The 22,052-nt window shown below is 59.6% G+C and overlaps 1 protein-coding gene across 1 annotated transcript in view; it reads left to right on the top strand.

Annotated features, from left to right (window-relative positions):
* The first annotated feature begins 308 nt into the window (after window positions 1-308).
* The window catches only part of PHACTR3 (phosphatase and actin regulator 3), a 101,994-nt gene continuing 80,250 nt past the window's right edge, over window positions 309-22,052 (top strand). Inside the window, exons 1-4 of the mRNA XM_042930519.1 lie at window positions 309-465; window positions 4,063-4,140; window positions 10,695-10,877; window positions 19,833-20,045. Of these exons, the coding sequence (XP_042786453.1) occupies window positions 309-465; window positions 4,063-4,140; window positions 10,695-10,877; window positions 19,833-20,045 (631 nt within the window). The remainder of the gene's footprint in view (window positions 466-4,062; window positions 4,141-10,694; window positions 10,878-19,832; window positions 20,046-22,052) is intronic.

Genomic DNA, 22,052 nt, shown 5'->3' with positions numbered 1-22,052 from the left:
ACTTTGACCGTCTTGTCCGCTGCAATGTTTTCCGTTCTCACCCATCTTTTTCCTTAAACAATGAACACATCGTGAACTACAGAGCGGCCTGTGGAGAAGCATGTGTCTTTCTCTTCCCGGGCCCCACAGTAGCAAGTGCCCCTGTTGCTCGAGGGCCCCACGGACGTTTTCTCTGCACGTGCCAGCATGCTAGGGGCGCGGGCCAGCCCCGGGCTTTGGAGAATCACCGGTGGCCCCGTGGGTGAGGGGAGCCACGCGGGATTGGTGATCACCCGGCCCCTCCTTGGTGTGCTCCCCTTGCAGATGAGATGGACCCAGTCCCCCCAGCGCGCTCCGAGTATCTGGTCTCAGGGACCCGAACCCCCCCTGTGAGGAGGAACAGCAAACTGGCCACCCTGGGCAGGATCTTCAAGCCCTGGAAATGGAGGAAGAAGAAAAACGAAAAACTGAAGCAGACCACATCCGGTGAGCATGGGGGACAGGGAGCCGGTGCCACTGTCCCCGAGCTTCTCGATGCTGATGTTGTCTTCCCCTCCCCCACGGGGGGCGGGCTCCCACAGCAGGGGCTGCTCCGCCTTTGGGTCCCTTCCTTCCTCTGGCACAGGCCCCACCCACCCGGCTGGGGGCGGGGCCAGCACCGGGCACACCTGCAGCCCACTGCCCGCCCAGACCCACGGGGCACAGAGGTGGATGGGACCTTGTTCATGCGCACCTGGGGGTCCCTGCGGGGCAGGGAGGCCAGCTGGTGACGGCAGTCCTTGCCGACCACACTGCAGTAGCACGCGCCCAGCCCCCACACCCGGACCCGCACTTCGGGGGCCTGCCGTCCCTAGGAGCCCCCCAGGTGATTCAGAGGGCCGGAGCCCGCATCTTGGCCCCAATTCCCGCAGGCTCCTCCTCTTGCTGGAAGCCAGGGCCGCTGGCTCCAGGGCTCCTAAGCTCTTCCCGAGGAGGGTGCCCACAGGCAGTGCCCCCCCAACGCCCTCCCACCACCGGATCCGGAAGCCCCCTTCCATCACTCACCTGCGGCCCCATCCTTACACCCTGCCGGTCCCAGCTCTGTGGGAAGTTGGGTCGCGGCGGGTTGGACCGTTGCCCCTGCCCCCTCGAAATCCACACCGGAGCTACGGCCACGAGACAACCACGCGGACACATGTGACAGCAAATACAACAGGCCGTGATAGCGAGCAGTGACCAACCAGACACTCAGAGCACCCCCGTCACCCACGTTACCGTGACCCCGCCCATCTCAGGGAGGGCAGGCCGGTCCCGCGGCCAAGGTCTGGTTCCCGGGTGAGAGGGTGTCCTTGGTGAAGGGGAGGGGGGTCGGTGCCGTGAGAAGCAAACCCCACGGGCCTCGCCGCTGAGCTGTGCACCTGTTAGCTACGGCTGGAAACAATTAGTGAGGGAGCCGCGCATGTGGAATTAGTCTAGGCCTTGGGGACCAGCCTGGTAAGTGCCCGTCTCGGGCTGCTGTCTCTGACGGTCCCCAGGGCCCCTGTCTCCTTCCCAGCCCTGAAGCCGTGCGGCGTGCAGAGACAGGGCTACCCCAACAGGTCTTTCCCTCACACCTGTTGCACGTTTTACAAATTATTTTTAACCCCCTGAGAAGCTGATCGACCCGTTCTCCTTGTCCACAAGGGCAGCACATCAGTGTTACTGCAGGAATCTCAAACACCTCCTGTGTGCCAGGGACAGAGTAGACGGGGGACCCAGGCCCTGCGCACTTAGGGCTCTCTGCCCAGCGGGGAGTGGGGCGACAGACCAGTGAGCATGCGTGCAAGCATGCGAGACGTCACGGCTCCGGTGGGGCCCCAGGGGAGCTGAGCAGGTGCCGGGGAGGAGTGCGGAGGGGTGGGGTGGGTGGGCAGATCTGAGAAGGCTCGGGTGAGGAGGCACCGTTGAACTGAGATGTGATTGGCCCCTTGAGAAAAGCAGGGCAAAGCGTTGCAGCAGAGGGAACAGTTCACGCAAAGGCATGGAGTTGGGGAAGGCACCAGGGCCCAGAGCAGGGTGGCCTCCGTGACCTGGGGAGCCCCTGATGCTCTCTGGGCCGTGGGATTGGAGGGTTGAGCCGTGCAGGCCCCCTCGGCACTGTGCTGCCACTGAGTGGCCTGGAGGTTCGTCAGGATGCTGCAGGGTCCCTGTAGATGCATGGAAGGTCTCCAGGTTAACACCTGCAGGGTCCCCACCTGGAGGCCCTTTATCAGGCATCTGGCCATCTCAGGAGGACTGCATTTCGTTTACTTATTCCAGACCATTCTTCCCCCCGAAGTGTGGGATGTTAGTTATTTCAGCTTTTCAAAAACGCCATTTCACAAGCACTATTGGTTAGCGTGAGAGGAAGGTGATTTCAAGACACTAAGGAAGCCGGCAGTGGTCTGGGCGGGGCGGGAGGGGCAGCGTCGTGGGGACGGCTCCCAGAGGCTGCAGTTTGGGAAGTGGCCCCGAGCTGGCACCTGCTGTGGGGGGCTGGCTCAGTGATAGGGGCGGCCCCCTGAGACGGGACAGCAGACCCTCGCAGCTGCCTCTTTGGGGTGTTGGGAGGGCTCAGGAGTCAGAGCAGACGATGTCCTGTGTGTGAGCCGGGCCCCCGTGAGCGCGACCCGAGCTGGCTGGATGATCGCGCGACTCTTTGGACCTCCACCCCCGTCCTGCGCACCCCTGTCTGTGAGGCTGGACAGCAGCCCCTCTACTCACACCTCCCAAAGTCAGAGTTCAGTGTCTCAGTTTCGTGCACACTTCTGGCCCCCGGACATTGGATTGGAAATTGGACTAAAAAAGGAAATTATGCTCCCTTTGCCGGAAAACGTCTTCCTGCTGGTATGTTTGGCTTTTCCCTGTCCGTCTTCAGCTGTCGGTGTGAGCGCCCTGAGGGAGGCCAGCCCGGACATTCCAGCACAGCCTGGGCTTCCCAGACCCCTACCTCCCAGTCCCTCTGGTTCTGGGTCATTCCACGGCCCCAGGTGTAGATGCCTCTCATCCCTTCTGGGTCATTCCACGGCCCCAGGTGTAGATGCTTCTCATCCAGCTTCCCCAGCGCTGCCCCCAGGCGGAGGCCATGCCTGTCTGGCTCCCCCATGCCTTTACAACGTAGGTGCTCAGTTAATGCTTTATTAGTTCTAAGCATTTGAGCAGCTCTGTTATCCCTGCCGGCTGGCTCCCACTCGAGCCCTGGAGGGAGGGGGGCTGAATTGTTTCTGCTTCCCAGGGACACCCCAGCGCGTGCTCAGTAGATATTTTTGGCTAAGTAACTTCCTCGTCCTTACCTGTTTGTCCTCTGCTGCCAGTCTTTAAGCTCCGAGGGGAGAGGCCGGCTCCGGTCTGTGCTCCCCGCTGCAGCTCTCACCGGGCAGAGCGCTGGCACACACGGGTGACCCATAGGCCCTCTGGGATCAGGCTTAGTAGCCAGAAATTTGCATCTTTCAAAGAAGGGGGTCCAAGGAATTGCATGGGGTCATATTTGGAAATTGAGTTCTACCTGTAGGCAGATAGTTTCCTGGACGGATGAAGGAGACCGGCAAGCAGAGTGAGCCCCCAGCCTCACGGGTAGGGGTGAGTGGGAGCTGGCACCTTGGCCGGCCCCGCCCCTGTCCTCCCTCCCTGTCTGGCAACTTCTCTGAAAGCTTTAAAACCCGGGGTTTTCTCGGAGGAACTTCTGGGAAGCCAGTGGTCACAAAAGACCATGTTCTGACCAGAGCTCTAGAGCCACCAGGGTGTCTGGAAACATAACAGGACCCACAGAAAAGCGCCCCCGGGTCTTGGGGGTGGAGGGAGGGTGTGGTCCTGGGCCGGTAAGTTGGGGAGCCTTTGGCGGAGGGTAGGCATGTGCAGGAGTCAGCGTAAGGAAGCGTTAGCCGAGGCGTTGCTTTGCAGATGAATCACAGAAATCATTGCCTTGAACAGTGCACTCAGTGTGCTCCCCTCCGCCGTGCGTACGTGCAACGCTCATCAGGCTGCGTAGTAAGAAAGCTTGGAAGTCCCCAACGGCGCTCCCCGCCCGGTGGCCCCCAGCCCCGTGGTCTTGCCCGTGACTCACCGGCCTATTTGTATGTTGTGCAGCACTGGAGAAGAAGATGGCCGGCAGGCAAGGTCGGGAGGAGCTCATCAAGAAGGGTCTGCTGGAGATGATGGAGCGGGGTAAGTGGGGCCGCCACGGTGGCAGGTGCTGGGCCAGGGCGCCCGGCAAAGGTCAAGGGCGGAACGGTGATCCGGGAAGCCGGGTATCGGGATACAGGGGCTGGACCCGAAGGAGGCCATTCACCGTCGGGTCCCTCCGTGAGGTTACGGGGCCACCTCTGCAAGCGGCCCGGAGCTAACGCCTTTGGGGCCACAGCCGGCGGCTTCCTGCCCTAGCTGGGCCCGGGCCAGGCCGCTGCTGGGTCCCGGTTCCCCACGAAGTGGCAGGATTGGCTTTTGGTTTTTTCCTGTTGACGTCATTGTTCCTGATGCGGGCAAGTTGTTTTTACTCGCACGGCCGTCTAGTACCCTTGCTGGTCCTTGTGACGTGTGGACGGCTTTCTGGGTGCTGAGCGTCCTCACCCTCACCCCTTCACAGCACCCTCAGCCCCCCGGGAGCGCTCGGATGCTGCTCACGCTGTGCCCTGGAGGCCTCGCCACGGTGATGTCTGCGTGGCCACCTCTGCGTCTTTGAGAATCACCACCTGTGGCTCGCGGGTCATTCGTAACGTTCGTGGCCTCCCCGCCTCGTCCTGCTCTCTGGGTGATGACGAGGCACGGGACTCAGGGCCCGACGCACACCTTTTGTGGGTCCTCCTCCTCTGGGACTCTGGTGTCCCCCCCACCTCACCGCCGCTGGGAGCTCTCTCTGGAGCCGGACCAAGCTCTTGCCTCCTGACTGAAGGGTCCTGGCCTCCCGGAGCCAGTTCCCAGAGGGTGTGAGGGCACGTGGCGCCCCTACCCGCTTCCTGTCCTAGATCTCACTAGGGTGTTTGTCGTTTGGCCCAGGAATCAGGGCCAGGAAGGGACCTTGCGAAGTCAGGGCATCTGCATGTATACCAGGCTCTGCCCCCGTCCTGCCTGTCTGCTCTCAAACCCCCTGTGGTCTTTGTCCTCATGTCTCTTCTTCAGCTTCAAAGAGTGAAGTATTTTTGGTTTTAATTTTATTTATTTATTTTGGGAGAGAGAGAGGGAGAGAGAGAATCCCAAGCAGGCTCTGTGCTGTCAGCTCAGAGCCCGATGCGGGGCTCGGTCCGACAAACCGAGAGATCATGACCTGAGCTGAGATCAAGAGTCGGACGCTGAACCGACCGAGCCACCCAGGTGCCCAAAGAGTGAAGTATTTTGATGACGCCGTCTTCCTGGGAAACCAACGTAGCAGATGGCTTACGACTGATGATCTAACTTGCGTGTAAGAGGAGAGCTCGGTACCCAGTCCTTCAGGGTTCAGATGCTGAACGTTCCGACTCTCGGGTTTGGGGGGATGTCATTGCTGATAGGAACCTGGACTGTGTTAGTCTGGGTGGGACAAAACAGCTCCAAATCCTGCATTTTGAGCATGTTTCCAGCCAACCTTCCTTTGGATCTTGGGGAAGGGGGATGGGAAATGAAAACGGACTTGAGGCCTGTGTATCATCTATCATAGAAAATACTATCGCTGGTGCATGAAAAGTAAGTGGATGGATTTGATTGCTGTCAGGAAAACAGAGGGGTGGGTGCAGAACCGAAGGGGAGTCTTCCAGAAGAGCAGTCTGCCTTTCCTCAGCTCTGAACCTTTGTTAAACGGTTTTGTCTGGTGACTGATGGGCCATATGGAGCAGGCGGCGTCTGGCTTTGGCCCCCAGAGTGTCATCTGCCACCCGCCCCCCCCCCCCCCCTTTAGATCACACTTTGTCTCGCCGAGTGATTATGAACCGGGAACCAGGTGGGTCCGACACACGGTCTCCTTCCTCAGGGGTTGAAACCGTGCTCATTAAGTGATGCCACAGGAGATGGTCCCACAGATGCAGGATCACCACGGAGGGGGGTAGGGTGAGCACCCGGAGAACAAGACCCCGGGACCCGACCTGGGCAGGGGGCCACGGGGTCATGTCTGCGGGGGATCCCAGGGCCCCGGGAGAGCAGGCTGGGTCTCAGAGCGAGCTGCGCTGTGCGTTAGCTTCGCCAGGCGCGCACTTGGATTAAATGCCCTGGGGGCGGGACCCACGCACCTGGACTTCACGGTACCTCCCCAGCTGCCTCCAGCTTTGGTGCCACCAAGGCTGAGAAACAGAGAGAGCGGGGAAGTGGGACGTATCTTCCAGCCCTGGAGGGCCCGCGGTGGAAGGGAGAAGGTGGGTGAGGGGCAAGCAGGTAGGAAGCGTGGAGGGGGCCCTGGGTCTGACAGAGCCTTGTATCTTCCCTGCACCCCCTCAACAAAATGAGACCCCCCTCCCCGGAAGCTACCAGGTGACAAAGGCACTTCCAAGTGGCCGCAGCAGCCCAGGGCAGCACAGGGGCACGGGCCGAGCGGGTCTGCGGTGAGCCTGCCCAGCGTGTCGCTGAGGGGGGCATGCTAGGGAAGCAGCGTGCCTCTGGGAGGCGGCCTGGGGCCAGGGGGAGGAGGGGGATGTGCTCCAGCTCCTGAGGCTGCAGGGACAGCAGGATCTAGGACGGTGCTTGGCATCAGGCTCCTGGGGCGCCTCCTGCCCCACACTGGGGTTCGTGCCAAGCACTTGCTTAGAAAATGCCTTTTCCCACTGGGGGCGGGGTCAAGTCCTTTTGAGGCCGTGTGTGCCCCGGATTTGTCCTGGTATTGGGATGGCCGGCTGGGTGCTGGGAATCCTTGGTGGGGGTGCCGAGTGCCCCCTTCCGGCTCTGGGCTTGGAACTGAGCCTCCTCCCTCCACTGGCCTCCGCGTAGCCTCGGTGTGGGGGTGAGCCCCCCCTCCGGGGTTCGGAGGAAGGACTCCGTGGCCACCACCTGCTGCCAGCCAGGCTGCTTGTCTGCAGCCGGAGCACCTCCCTGTGGCCAAGCGGTACCCAGGGCTTCATGCCCAGCGGGCGCCTGGGTGGTGGGTGTGGGTGACAGTGACCAAGGGACCCAGAGAGGCCGCCACGGGCTCGGGTCACAGACCCTGCAGAGCTGCCCCAGACCTCACCCGTGCCTTTCTTTGGCCAGGACGAAGCCGCACACGCGCACGGTCTCCGTGTGTGTCACCTGGGGGTTTGCCCACTCCTAGAGCAGTCAGCAGCCTGATGATGTGAGCTGGTCCCCAGGAGGGGACTGCAGGGAAGAGCCCTGGGGTCCCCTGGAGATGAGCCCGTGTCCCTCCTGGGTGTGTGGTTTTATGAGGCAGTCTGACCCCCCACCCCCCTTGTTCCTGCAAGTCTGCTGATGTGCCGGGTGTGGGTGGGGAGGGGGCAGGTGACCCTTCCCGCACTGTCTTCCCTGCTTTGGCCAGGCTCCGCCGACTCCTGGGTGGCTGGCGAGGGCCAGCAGCGTCCCAGCCCCTCCCCCGCGTCCTAGCCCACGGGACAGGAGCCTGCACATTTCCCCCCAGTGACTTTGCTCCGCCCACTCGGCATTTGCTTCGGTAACTGGAGGAATCTCCCGTTCCAGCACCGGGTGTAAAAAAGATACTTGTGTTCGGTGACCCGAGAGACGCGTGGTTTCCTTCCTCGGGGAGGGGGGGTTGGGCGGCGACGAGTCAAGTGCGTCTGGCTGCTACGTGGCGGGAAGGCCGGGCGCGGTGCGTGTGTGTGTGGCACGTTCCTGTCGCCGTGGCTGCTCTGTGTGACACCGGTGGTCCACCGTGCGCCCCTCCACAGCCCCCGGGGGGAGGACGGACATCCGATGGAGAGCAGGCCGGGAGGGAGGGCTGGCTGAACGGCGAGGCACAGGGGACAAGCCACCCACATCTCCTCGCCCCCCCCCCCCCCCAACGGCGTTTCTAGGCAACGGCCCTGCCAGCAGCGCTATTTTGGGAACTGCCAACTTTTCATTGAACGTGATTATGAACCGGGGCTCTGAGCACAGCCCAGAAAGGTCCTACAAGTGCGCTGAGCGGGGACGCAGGGGAGGGCCCCTAAGTCCGCGTGTTTGGGGAGGACGAAGCCTTGGCTGAGCTGGCCACGGGCTGCAGGCCTCTGGGCCCCACACGTGCGAGTTCTGGTCACGTGATTGTCGTTGGTGATGATTAGGGGAGGGTCGTGGGTTCAAACAGCGGTCGTCCCTGGCCGCCAGCGGCCTGTCCTTCCGAAGGAGGGGTATGCCTCTGTAAGCGGCGGGCGGCAGCCTCCCCTCGCGGAGGTGTGGGGTCCGGCCGAGACGGTGCTGTGTCCCCGGCAGGCAGGCCCCTCGGTGCCAGCTGTGCTCTGCGCCCTGCCACCGAGGACCAAGTGAGCTGGTGGCAGAGACCGTCACGACTGCATGTCGAGTCCGCGTAAACCAGCCCTGAGCGGCGTCCGGGAAAGTGTAGTTTTGAGCTTTGTGACGTTCAGCCATGCCCACTGGGTCTGCGCCCTTGGCTGGCATCTGGGTCTTTGCCTGCACCAGGGCGGGTTGGCAGACCATCGCTGCAAGTCTGCAGCAGGTCTGGCCCGGGAGCAGGTTTTGCAAGGCCTCGGGCTGGGCACGGTTTTTAAACTTAAAGGGTTTTGTGAAAATTAAAAAAGAACGCAGTACCTGCCGTGTGGCCCACAAAGTCTAAAATACCAGCCGTCTCCTTTTTTGGAAGAGGCTGCCGGCCCCTCGTCCAGGACCTTTGGTCAGCTGACCTGGCTGCATAGACGAGCCCTTCCCAGCCCCAAATCTCCAGACTTCCGGCTGGCCGGCCTCTCTGCCCTTCCCTGGGGAGAGGGCTGTGCAGCCGGGGGGCAGCAGCTGCGACTCCCGTCCCTTTGGGGTCCCACGCCGGGCACCAGGCCCAAGTCCGGGTGCGGCGAGGATCCTGCCGAGGGAGCCTGTCGCCCTCACGTGGGCGCGCGGGCTCAGCCCAGGGGCCGGGCCCTCAGGCTTCCTCGTCAGGCCTCATCAACGGCAGTAACGATAATTGCAAGCACATGGCGCGTGCCTGCTCTTGGCCAGGTGCGTGGCGTAGCGGAACTGATTTAATTCCCACGTGGAGGCCGTGAAGCAAGTAGTGATGTCGTTACCCCCGTCTCGGAGGCCGGGAAGCGGATGCCCAGAGGTGTCTGCCGTGGGATGGGAGGCATGGGTAGGGTGACCTTCTACTTCTTGTCCAACTTTGGGGGTGAAAGGGACGTTGTTGGAGGACACGAGGGCAGCAGGTAGGGAGTGAGACTGGCGGAGGCGGAAGGGGCCTGACCCTGAGACTGATCCCGGCACCCCCGCCACGGGGGTGGGAGGCAGCTCTCCCGAGCCAGGCTGACCTCCCCGCCGTGCCGTCTCCCCACGGAGGGACGTGTGTGGGTCACACTGCTGCTCTGTGACCTCCCTGAACTGGCCGTGACACCTGAGGGGGCCGTGCAGGTGCCCCGTGCATGGGTCGGTGCTCTGTGTCTCAGAAGGGGTGATGGTTATCAGCTGGCTGTGTCCCAGCCGGGACCCGCCCTCTGGTGGCCGTGCGACTGGGCCGGTTACGCACCTGGGCACAAAGCCCCTCATTTTCAAAGGCCACACCCTCCAAGTTCCAGCAGCCAAGCCCCCAAGCAAGGGGAGACACTGGATCCTTGTTTCAGCCCTACTGGGAACCTGGGGTCATTTTTTGAAACAATATTTTTAAGTTTATTTATTTATTTTGAGACGGAGAGGGAGCATGCGTGGGAGAGCGGCAGACAGGGAGAGAGAGAATCCCAAGCAAGCTCAGCACTCTCAGCATGGAGCCCGATGTGGGGCTTGAACCCATGAACTACCAGATCATGACCTGAGCCAAAACCAAGAGTCGGACGCTTAACGGACTGAGCCACTCAGGCACCGTGAGCCTGGGGTTATTTTTTTCTGAGAAGGCCACCTGTCTAGACCGAGGGACTCCCCGCTCTGTGCCCCTAGTCCTGGGCTTGCGGTGCCTGGGAGTGTGAGCCCCCTGCCGGCAAGGACTGACTTGTTGATCCCCGCCTCCCTGGGTGGGCCCAGTCCCAGACTCACAGTGGGGGACTGAGAAGGTTTGCGTACCAGGGACCTGATTGTGGAATGGTGGGTGCAAACGTGGATTGGTTACCGGTAGCCGTGACAATGTCCTGTGGCAGACGCCTGCAGCACCTCAGGGCATACGGCAGCCAGGGTCTGTTGTCCCGTCTGGGTTGGCCTCTGCTGCCAGGACAGGAGCAGCTCAGGTTTGCACCGTCTGCCTCTCGCCCCGGCCCGCTGGCCCTGCGTGTCCCAGCAGCGAGGGCAGTGGTGGCTTGACTGCAGGAGCCTGCGAGCACTTTTAAAGGCACAGCTGCATCCAACCTGCGGATGCGCTGTTGGTCGAGCGAGCCGCAGGGCGGAGGCCAGCGCGGGAGTGGGGGGCGCGCACCACGGAGGTGGGTGGAGGCTTTCCTAGGCTCCCATAGGCAGGTGGTGCACAGAGGCCCCGGGGACGGCGGTGGGGGGGGGGGGGTGAGGCAGTGCTGGGACCCCCTTAAGAAGACCGGATGTGGAGGGGGACTCCGGGGGGCGGCGTGGGGAAGAACTGAAGGGGCACCACAGCAGGGCCTGGGATGGCACGTCTCCCAGGAAGGCACCCCGCGTGAGCGCAAGCGTGTCGGAAGGGAGGCGCGGGCTCCGTTGACCGCCACGTTTCCTTACAGATGCTGAGAGCAAAGTGTGCAATCCTGACGGGGGCCCCCGAGCGGCACAGAGCGAACCGTCCACCCCCAAGCAGGAGATGCTGACTTCAGAAGAAGCCCAGCCAGGAAGCCCTTTGGCCACCGGGGCAGACCAGCCTTCCCTGGACGCACCACTGCCCTCGGACTCCCATTCTGACGACGCAGGTACGGCTGTAACCGTGCGGGGCTGAGCCGCTGCCGGGATGGCCGCCGGCTGGGTGGCAGCTGAGGTCCCTGGCCACGGCCTGGGCAATAGTTCTGGTAGAATCCTGTCCTCGGAGGCACAGCCATGCTCTGGCCATACTCTGCCGTGTGCAGTTTAAACTCTGCCGGGGCATTTTTCTCTGGCTCTTCCCGGGACAGTCTCTTGCCACTGGGAACGTCTGAGCAGGAAAATCCTCTCCAGGGGAGCGAGCCGGTGTCCGTAGGGGCGTCCTCGTTGACCCCAAGACAGGAGGGCGGGATGGGGTAGAGGGACCTTCCGAGTGGCCCAAATCCTCAGCAGGTGGCTGTGTCCTCCACAGAGCATGACCTCGGTGCCCGGCGCACAGCGCCCGGAGCCGTGTGGTGCATGTGGGGCGTCGGATGCCGTGTTCCTCGCGCAGGGCTGTCCTCGCCACCTCGCCGCAGGGCGTGCTGCTTGTGTTGCTTGAAACCTCTTTTCCCAGCTCTCTTAAGCGGGAAGAAGGTAGTGTGCACCCTTCTCAGCCTCCGTGGGGACGGCGGGGGCCGTGGCCGTGGTGGTTTTCACTGACTGGACCAGACAGGGGCCAGCTGTGGGCGAGGTGGGGAGGAAGGGAAGGCAGAGAGGAGGCAAAACACGAGCCCCCCGAAGGAGCCCGTGGTGCTTTGAAGCACCCGCCCCTCTTCTTCTGACCCATTAGCTTTTTTGCAGAAATACTCGGGGGGACCTCACCGTCAAGCTGGGAACTTCTCCCCTCGTAAAATTACAAGCTATAAGTACGCCAGGCACAGGGCGGGGGTTGGAAGTTGAACCGTCTGCACAAGCGTGGCAGGTTGGAAATCCAGGCCGTGAGGACAGGCCTGCTGGGGCTTCTGTGGCTTTGGAGCCGGGTGGGCATCTGTTCTCTGCTGCCTTCTTCTGCCAAACAAGGCTCACACCGACGCTTTCCACCGGCCGCCCCGGCCGGCACTAGTGGGCGCCTGCTGAGAGCCGTGCCCCGCCCTCCCTGGGGGTGGCTGTGCCTCCCCAGTCTTACCCCAGCTTGAAGATGTGATAGGAGTTTGCGGTCTGAAGGGCTGTGACCCTTGGGACAGTCCTGGCCTCTCCTGCAGAGACCCTCTCAGCATATGCCTGTGCCCCGGTGGCCCCAGGCATCAGGCTTGCGTCAAAGTGGTGGTCGGCCTGACCCGGCTTGAGCCCTGCCCCTTGGCCGCCCGGCCTCCCGCGTGCTAGGCTGCTGCACCCAGCCCCCTACTGGCGCCTGGCACTTCTCCTTGGCAGGTTCCTTCTGCTGCTCAGCTCTGCCTGCTCCATCGGCGCCCCTGCTAACCTCCGGCGCTCTCTTTCCCTGTGTGCTTGGTTTGGGGATGGAGTCTCGAGAGTACAGTTGGCTTGTTGAGGCCACAGATTCGTGTGAAGGACTTTCTCCTGGACGGGATGTGCTGTCGGGTCGGGGGTCCTAATGGCGAATGTGTCCGGGTCTCGTCCTCCCAGAGTGATGGGGGAAGGCGGACAAACCTGCCGATCTCCTTGAGCTGAGTCCACGACAGCGGGCGTGCACACTGGGGCCCCTCCCTGAGTCTGGGGGCTGGGGCAGCCTAGCGATGAACAAGCTTTGGCCAGGCAGAGAGTGAGGAAAAGAGCATCCCGGTTGGGAGAAGGACATCTGCAAAGACAGAGCACAGGGTCCACAAACTTTTTCTGCACGGAGCCGGTTAACTACGGTTGCCTTCGTGGGTCAGAAGGTTCCCGGTGAAACTGCCCACCGCTTCCGAGTAGCCCAAAACCAGCCACAGAAGATGTGCTGGGTGCCAGCAAATCTTATTTACGAAAGCAGCCCAGAGGCTGGATTTGGGGGCTGTGGTTGGCCAGGGAGCAGGACAGACCAGGGGACTTGTGCAGAGCTAAAGGTCTGTACGTGTGGCCAGAGCCAGGGTAAGATAGAGAGAGAGGGGCTGAAGGCAGCTGGAGCCCTGGGGCACGGGACGGAGGTGGGGCCACAGAGGATTTGTGGTGCTTCGCCCCGGGCTGCAGGGCGGGCCAGGGCCTGGGGAGCGAGACCATTGTCCCTGGTCGGTGTGGGGCCCCAGAGATGCAGCCTCACCCCTCAGCTGGACTCTTCGTTCCTGCCTTCGGTGTGGGTCCTGTGCCCCCAGGGTGTGGGAGAGGAGTTTCCAGAGGTGGCTTGTGGCAAATAGAGAACGTTTTAACAGCGAAGTTTATTTTCATTAGCACAGGTGGAACGGGTTTCTCACTGCGGGTGGTGATTCGGGTTTTCTTCTAACAAACAAGTTGAAACGAAAAGTGTGAGTTCACGTAAAAGAAAACGTAGCAAACCAAAGTATAGGAACACAGAGAAAAGGCCCAATTTTTCTGAAGGATGCCGGTTGTGTGCAGGACGCTGTTCTGAGCACATGCATTAGCTCGTTTTATGCTGGAAATGCCTCTGGGTTTTTATCACTAGTGTCGTTGCCTTTTCCCTCAAGGTGAAACGGAGGTACAGGGGTCTGTAGCTCGCCCAGGGGTATAGAATTAGGGAATTCAGGGCAACGTGTTTGCCGGGCCAACCTGGGTCTGAGACGTGCCTCAACTCCTCACTAAGCTGTGTGACTGTGAATAAGTCACTCAACCTCTCTGAGCCTGTGTCCTCAACTACACGTGAGGATAATGCCTCACCATGTCCTGGGGTTGCTGCATTTAGGTACTCCGCAGGAATCCCCTAACTCTGTCCGGACACATCCTGAGCGCTCCGGAAGTGTCTGCTCCTGGTGATTGTTGTCGACGTCACTACGGAAAAGCAACTTTTGGGGAGCGAGGCATTAACACGCAGGATCCGGCTGCCTGCAGACGCCCCAGAGCCCCTGCCTCGTTCAGCACGTGTGTTTTGGGAGGCGTGTCCACCTGCGCTGTGCTATTGAGCGAGGCCGCCGCCGCCGGGAGCACCAGGTCTGTAGGGAGAAGCCTGGCCTTGAGCAGAGCCCTGCAGTGAGGGAGCGGATTACAGTCTAACAGGCTTTAAACTCCCCGCTTAAATAATTGCAAGTCAGCATTTAAAAATACGGAGCTTTCGCGAAAACCTTCAACGTTGGGGGCCCCCCCGGGCTGCCGTTGCCACGCAGCCGGGGTCACTGGGGGCTGCGAAGGGGCCACTCCCTTCAAGGGGCTCCCCTGTCCGCTCCTGCCCGGCCCCTTCTGGGAAGGTAAGGAGCCTGGTCCCTGTGCTGCCGCAGGGGCTGATCCGCTCTGGGCCTCGTTATCACGTAGTGGATACGGTGGTCTCCTGACCTGCGGTTTCAGTCACCTGCCGTGAGCCACTGGTCTGGACGCGGACGCCCCTCCTCCTGACACGTCGTCAGAAGGTCGACGGTGACCTAGTGTTCCCTCCCAGGCCTGCACCCTTCCCTCGTTTCATCTCCTCCCCTAGGCTTCTATCAGCTCCCTTCACAAGTAGCGTGAGTACCGCACAAGGAGGTTTCCCGAGAGAGAGCGAGAGACCACATAACCTTTATCACAGATTATAGTTGTTGTTACACTCGTGTTTCACGGGTTCTCATTAACCTCTTACTGTGCCTAATCTGTAAATTGCACGTCATCCTAGGTGTGCGCGTAGAGGAAGAAACCTCGTACCTCCTGGGTTCGGCGCGCTCTGCATGGTTTTAGGCGTCCGCGGGGGGCCTGAGCCGTCTTCCCTGCAGATACGGGGGTGGGGCTGCTGTAGTGAAAGCGTGAGGTGGCTGTGGGGGCACGATGGGACCCAGGTCTGCAGGGACTATGCAGAGCTGGAGGAGACCGGCTATTATCAGACTCTGTTCGGCCGTCGTTCTTGTCCCCGCGCCCTGCACCTCCACGCCCGAGGGAGGCCTGTCCCTCTGTGCTGGGAACGATGTGTGGCAGAGAAAGCTGCATTCTGGGCAGCCACGGTGTCTGGGGAGTGCTCAAGCCTGCACCTGGGGTCTCTTCTTGACCCTAGGAAGTTCATGGAAACGTCCAGGGGCCCAGAATGGGATCCCCTGGGGACTCGTGTGGTGTTCACGGTGTCCTGGAAGGTTAGCTGCTTTCTCTTAGAAAGCAGACATCCTGCGAACTTTGCTGGGGGAGGGGGCGCGGGAGGGGCCCCATGTCCATGTGCGTGGAGAAGCTCCTGGCTTCAGGGGACGTCACTCCTTGGCCAGGTGGTAACACCTGGGCTGGGGCTGTCATTTCCATGTGTCCCCAACTGCTGTGTCCGTTTGGAGGGGAGGGGTGGGGGTTCTGTCCAGAATCACAGGTCTCTTAGGAAAAGGATGTTGTCAAAGATCCTGACCATTGTTTTTGGTTTTTGACCCTCACTTTGAGTTTGGTGACTTGAGTTTGGGTTGACTTTGGACCCTTGTATTTGGGGTGATTTTGTTTTTCTGGTTTTACTTGGATGGTGTTATACCGGTGGCCTAACATTCCCTAAAAAGCCCAGAAGGATCTGTTTTAACTTTAAATGGGACAGGTGGCTGTCCCGCGTTTCTGTTGCCAGGCAGGGCTGTGCTCTGACATTCTCAAGAACGCACGAATTAAAAAAGGAAAGTGGCATTCAGTAAACCTGTACTGTGTTCACTGTATTTTCTTAACAACCCTATTTGTTCAGATGAGAAAGCAAAGGCCCAGAGAGATTGTTGCTTATCTAAGGCCAGGGAGCCCATAAGTGGCAAGCTGGGGTTTGATCCCCGGACATGCTTTTAACCATAATACTCTACAGGGCGCCTGGGAGGCTCGGTTGGCTAAGCACCCGACTCTTGATTTTGGCTCAGCTCATGATCTCACACTGTGTGAGTTTGAGCCCCACATCGGGCTCTCTGCTGACAGCACAGAGCCTGCTTGGGATTCTCTCTCTCTGTGCCCCTCCCCTGCTTCGGCTGTCTCTCTCTCAACATAAAATAAACTTTAAAAAACAACAACATAATACTCTACAATCCAAACTAGAGGTGCTTCTGGAATGCTCTGTAATATGGGTTGTTTGTGAAGTAAGGAGGGGATGGTGAATGGCAGGCTATAGGTGAGACCCAGCTGCCACCTGTCTGGATGGCACACTCAGTGTGCTGGCTCTGTAAACCCAGACACCAAGCCGAGTCTGCCCCTCCCTGACTGGTGGGTGCACTTCAGCACTGCTCAGACCCTGGGCTCGTCCCGCCTGCATCTGGGACTCAGCCAGCTGCCTTGCCCTTGGCCAGCTGTCCCAGTTGAGACATGCCAGGTATTTGGGGTGCCATGAAACTACTCACAGCAGCTGTCCCCAGCCCACCGGGACCTTCCTGTCTCACCGGTCACTCTTGGTCTTGGAAGGTCTCCAGTGAGTGGTAACTGGGCTCAAAGCATGCCCACCGCCTGGGAGGCACTTCCCAGACCAAAGGGCAGGGTAGAGCTTTTTCTCTTGTTACGTAAGCACCTACATAATATTCTCGAGTTGGCCTCTTGTCCTGCAAAGCCTGAAATATTTACTATCTGTCCCTGTACATGAAACAGTTTATCAGCCCCTGCTCAGGAAGGTGAGTGGAGGCCACACAGAAGCATGTCACTGGAACGTTTCCTAAAGTATGCTGGTAAGTCCTGGATGTGCACACTTGGTTGAGCTTCGGTTGTGTCTGTTCCTCAACTGAGCCCTACGTTGTGGTTTGTGCAGCGACATGGGAGCCTTGGCTTAGAGTTTGGTTGGTGAGAAGCGACCTCTGCTGGTCAGGGGAGCAAAGGAACAGTGCCCCCCCCCCCTCCCCCCCCCCCCCCCCCCCATGCTCCAGACAGGATCTCAGATGTGGGAAACATGTGAAACTGACCTTGTCTTCTACATCTTTTTTCTGATATAGCATTAAGACTTTAATGGGTGTTCATGTCAAGATTCCAAACTGTAACGGTAGCTACACATTCACATGAACTGCAGAGGATAGAGGCTAAAAGATCTCAGAGCTCCACTTTCTCAGCCTGTGGAGCCCCTGACAGGTCAGGGACATAGAGGTCAGTGTGTGACCGGCATGGATGAGTTTTGTGGGAAGATGTTGGAGGGGATTTTGGTGAGACCTGCCGGTGTGTTGAGTCCCAGGGCTCTTGGAGCAGAGGTGGGGGACCCGCATTCCACCTTGGGCTAGTGGGAAGAGGAGACCTCTGTGGGGCTGGAAGAAGCTTGCCCTGCAATCTCTGGTTGAGGGGTGGGGGCTGAGACCACGGACTCCCAGAAGTCCGGAGCTGTCCTCACCAGTACTCACTAGCTGCATGGCTATTTCGATTAATTAAAACTAAATGAAATAAAAAAAAATTCAGCTTCACACTGGCCACTTGTCAGTTGCTCATTGACCACCCATGGCTGGTGGCTACTGAAATGGACAGGGAGGAAACATTTCCAGCATCTCAAACATTTCTGTTGGGCAGCACTGGGCATGTGTGCATCCACTTCTGGCACAGGCAGGGAAGTTTTGCTGTTTGAACTGCCAGCCCTCTGGAGGTTGCTGCACCAACAGATACTCTGATCTGCAAAACCCTTTGTGGACAAAGTTTGCAAAACCCCTGGTTTAGAGAGTGGATTTGGGGCAGGAAGGGAAGGAGCCAGGAGGCCATTGCTGAGGTCCAGGTAGAGGCCAGGGAAGCTTGCGTAGGGAGGACAAGTGAACATTGCTGAGAAATATTTTGGAAGGAGAGCACACAGGATTTATCTGTGAATTACATACGGGAGGCAAGGTAGTGGGTGTCCAGTCTGGCTGCACGGCTGCTGAGCTGTGTAGGAAGCCTGGTGGGGGTGGGGGTCTGTCTGGTTGGGTGCCATGTCTGCAGCTCCTAGAAGGGTGCCCGAACCCCATAATTGTTGAAGGACCTTTGCAAGATGGGTTGATGGGTGAATGCATCTGAAGGAAGGGGAAGGCTGGAGAGGGCTTTCCCTTGGGAAATCAAGAGATGGGTTTGAGAATGTTTCATTTTGCCTTTCTGACCTCCAGATGGAGATGTCACAGTGGCTGATAATGTATGAGTCTGGAGCTAGGAGGGAAGGTCAGGGGTCGACAGAGAGATGGGTTGGATTCTGAAGCCAGAGGACTGGATGGGAAAATGAGATGAGAGGATTGGAGCTGTGGACTCAGGAATGGGTCCTAGGCTGAAGGCTGAGGGCTGGGTCCTCCTGGGCAGCCCCGATGGAGCCTGCAGGGGGCTGAGCATGTGCAGACAGCGTGACAGGAGGGAACTGGGGAACAGGTGTCTGGGAGCCAAAGAGGAACGTGATGGAGACTGAGGACAACTGAGATCGAGCGGCCCTGCCCCGCCTGACATAGGCATGGGGACCCTGCCCTGGGCTGCCTAGTCTCCCAGTTAACCCATCTCTTGGCAGCCTGGCTAAGGGAACCTGTGGAGTCCAGACATACATTGCTCACCTTGTCCAGACCCCCAGGACTCAGAGGAAGAAACTGTCCCGTCCATGTTTGCACATGGCAGGACCCAGGCTTGTGCCACAAGAGTGTCACGGCCATGGAGTTGGCCGTGGACAATAAAGGCACAGAAATGGTAATAACCTGGGATCCATGGGATGCACAGTGTCTGCTTCCAGAGTTTCCGTGGAAATTCCCCAAGGGCAGGTATCAGGCCAGCGCCGTGTTTTCAGTACCACGGCCAGCGCTCCGCCCCTTAGGGCCTCCAGAACCTTTCCCCAGGCGGTGACTGTGGGCCCAGCTCTGCCAAGCTGTTCTGGGAGTGTTTGTATCTTCCTCCTCGGCCGGTTGTAAAAAATGAGACGAGGCCATGCGCAGCAGGCATCTTACACCAGGCTGGGCACCTGCTGTGAGAGGGCAGGGTGTGCTGGGGTCCCCACGTGGGGGTGGGGCTGGGGGTCCACCTCTCTAGTATCAGGGAGGAAGGAAGGAAGATGGGTTTTCAGGGACAGTTGTGTTGGAGTCAGGCATCTAAGAACAGCACCCCCACCCCTGTCTGAAGGCCTCAGTTTCTCCTGGAGGTGAGGCCACACAGGAGTGGGGAGGTGAGGAGCTGGAGGCAGGTTTGAGGCCGTGACTGCAGGGTGGAGGCAGAGCTGAGGGCCCTGACCGTGGCAGTCCTGAGGTGGCCGCCACTGGGGTTTCTGTCTCCCCATCTTCTGCAGCACTCAGCAGGGTGAGCCCAAATGAAAGGAAGGCAGAGGACTTGGGGGTGTGGGTGGGATGCGTGGTGCGTGATGGTCAGTAGGACTTGAGTCAGATGAAGGGAGAAGGGAAAAGACAGTGCTCGTGGATGGGGAGAAAGCAGAGGAGGGATGGACAGTCTTGGGGGGCGGTGCTCAAGGGGCAGCAGGAGGGAGAGGGGACAGGGGCGCTGGGCGGGCTGACCCTTCCTCTGAGCTGGACCTCCTTGCCTCCTGAACCACTCCTTGGGACCTACACGTACCAGGGGCCAGGGCTGCTGAAAACCACACATGTAAAGTCAATGGCTGCTGAATTTGAGGGTCTGCAGGTGCCAGACCCACACGACATCGTTCCCTCCCGTTTAAACCTTGCAGCAACCCTGGGAGGGACTCTGGTGTTTGTCAGATCTCCCATGTGGGGAAATGGAGACACTGGAGTTTGAGTCACTTCCCAGGATGACCGTGCAGGGGCCGACTGGAGCCTGGGTGTGTCTCATTCCCAAACTTCTGATCGTGACCATCCCCAGGTCAGGTGGGGACCGGAGCTTTGGCGCCACCTGTTGACCGAGAAAAGGAACAGAATTACAGAATTACTCCTGCTCCTGAATTCTTTCCTCTTCTCCCTCCTCCCCTCCCACCCCCAACAGTTCTATTGACTTCTAAACTCACAGAAGTCAGGTCTGTACGTTGAGCGGCCCCTCTGTACCCTGCTCCTGTTAACAGTCCCACCCCACCCAAGCCACTTTACTGTCCTTGCTCATGTCCAACCCCATCAGAAGCAGCATGGCTTGTGAACTCTCTGTTTTGCCTTTGAACCCAGCCAAGATGCCGTCAGCATCCAGAGGTGAAGAAGCAGACGCCTCCGGCAGCCTCCCGCCTACCGCGGATGAACCCTCTCAAGCCTTAGCCGGGTCTGACTCCCTGGACAGCCCTCCCAGACCCCTGGAGAGATCCGTGGGCCAGCTCCCCAGCCCCCCGCTGTTGCCCACGCCACCACCCAAGGCAGGCTGCAAAACCACGAAAAATGTCACAGGTGGGTCCGCATGCATGCATCCTTCCGTCCGTTCAGCCATCCGTGCCTTCGACCTGTCTTGGTGGGCTCCCGCTGCGGGCTGGTTCTCACCCTTTGCTTTTGCCATCCAGGCTCTAGGCAGTCCCAGGGGAGACGAACTGGAGGCTGGAGGCCTGGCTGCTCTTAGCAATGAGCTGTGGTTGTCAGGAGCAGACCCCTGGGCTCCCTTAAGCAAATGAGGCAGTTTATTGGCAGGAGTCCAAGGAGTCTTCCAGAACCTGAATGCAAAAGTGTAGCCATCCCCCAGGAGGGAGATTTTGTCTGTATGTTCAGGTGTCTTCTCTGTCTCATATTCTCTCTCCCTCCCCTGCTCCTCCCCTTCCTTCCCCAGTCTGTCTCCACTTCTCCCCGATGGCTCCATCTCTCGTGGTCTCTGCTTGCTCTGTCTCATGACCTTGTTCCAGTGAGCCCATCCTGAAAGGCAGAGGGAGGCAGGGATAAACACTGGATGGTAGGGTGGGGATCAGAGAGGGGAGCACGGCTGCGCAGAGGCCCCAAGAGGCATCTGCTCCTATCGCTTTGGCCACACTGGCTGAATAGTCCCTGGAAATTGAGACGTTTGCTTTCGGAGTTTGGGTATTTCTTGTCCCATCACTGCTGAAAATAGGAGACGCTGCTGGTCTCAGGGAAAAAGCAGACCCTTCAGTACGAGGTGGCTGTTTTGAAGAGTCGATCCTTACCTGCTGCCTGAAGGGAGTAGCATGAAGACAACGTGGGTGGTGGACCTGAGCCGTCTTGCTGCCCGTGAGCCCCTGACCACCACTCACAGCACCACTCCTTCCCTCTCGTTGGGCCACAAGGAGGCCCAGCTACACACCGCCCGTCCCTAACGCACGGGCCAGCACCTCGAAGAGACCGAGGCTCGGGGGCTCCAGCAACGTCTCCCAGGTCCCACGGCTAACGGAGACTGGAACCCAGTTCTGGGCCTGAGGCTGGTAACCCCCATACCGCCCTTCCTGCTAAAACCTTCTTCCCCGGCGTCACGTGGTCAGTGCCTATGCGTCTCTGTCCCTCCTTCAGGGCCGCTGTCCCTGACCCTTACCCCACAGCAGCATGCGCCTGGCCTTGGGGCACTTACCACATGCTTCATTCACCTCACCCGGTGGGCTGAGTAGTGTGCCCTTAAAACTCACGTCTACCTGGAAGCTCAGAACTGCGGTCTTCTTTGGAAGAGGGTCTTCACAGACATGATTAGATCGGGATCAACATGAAATCGTCCTGGCGAGGGAGGGGCCCCAAATCCAACGAGCGTGTCCTTATAAGAGACACAAGAGCACCCACCAGACGACCTGGACGTGGAGACAGAGATTGGAGCGAGCTGTCTGCAAGTCATGCCATGCCGGCGGAGCTGGGGGACGCCTGGCGTCTTTCTCTCTCAGCCGTCGGAAGGATCCAGCTGCTGACACCTTGATTCCAGACTTCCGGCCTCTACGACTACGAGCGGATGACGTCCTGTTGTTCTGAGCTACCCACTTTGTGGGATTTTGTGACCGCAACCCGGGACCTTACCACGTCCTAGTGCTGGCATACAGCAGGTGCTTAGCGAGTGCGCGCAACTGTGACTGAAGGAACAAGCGACGATCTGAGCCCCGCCTGCTTGTTCCTACCTCTCTGGGATGAGTCTAAGCCTATAGTCTTCCGGGGACGTGGCCGCACGGATAGGAGTCAAAGTTTCGAGGCAGAATCACACTGTTGCAACTTGTTGCTATCTTCTGAGAGTTTTCTTCTCCATCCGTTGAGACTTGAAACAATTGGAAATCCATCCGATCAGGCACTATCCACCATGTTTTATTCTGGCTCCCATACAGTTTGTTCTGGACCCTCGATAACTCACAGATGTCCTGCCTCCTCTGTGCTTTGGACAGATCAGACCTAAGGCCGCACGGTGAGGTTCCTCTGCCGTGACTCCTCTGCTTGTCCGCACGGCTGAAATTCTGGATTTCGAGGGCCTCGTGCTCTGGGACCCGC

The sequence above is a fragment of the Panthera leo genome, chromosome A3 (assembly GCF_018350215.1).
Source record: "Panthera leo isolate Ple1 chromosome A3, P.leo_Ple1_pat1.1, whole genome shotgun sequence".
Classification (NCBI taxonomy): domain Eukaryota; kingdom Metazoa; phylum Chordata; class Mammalia; order Carnivora; family Felidae; genus Panthera; species Panthera leo.
Note: the sequence above shows the minus strand (reverse complement) of the source record. Positions and strands in the feature narration are given on the sequence as shown.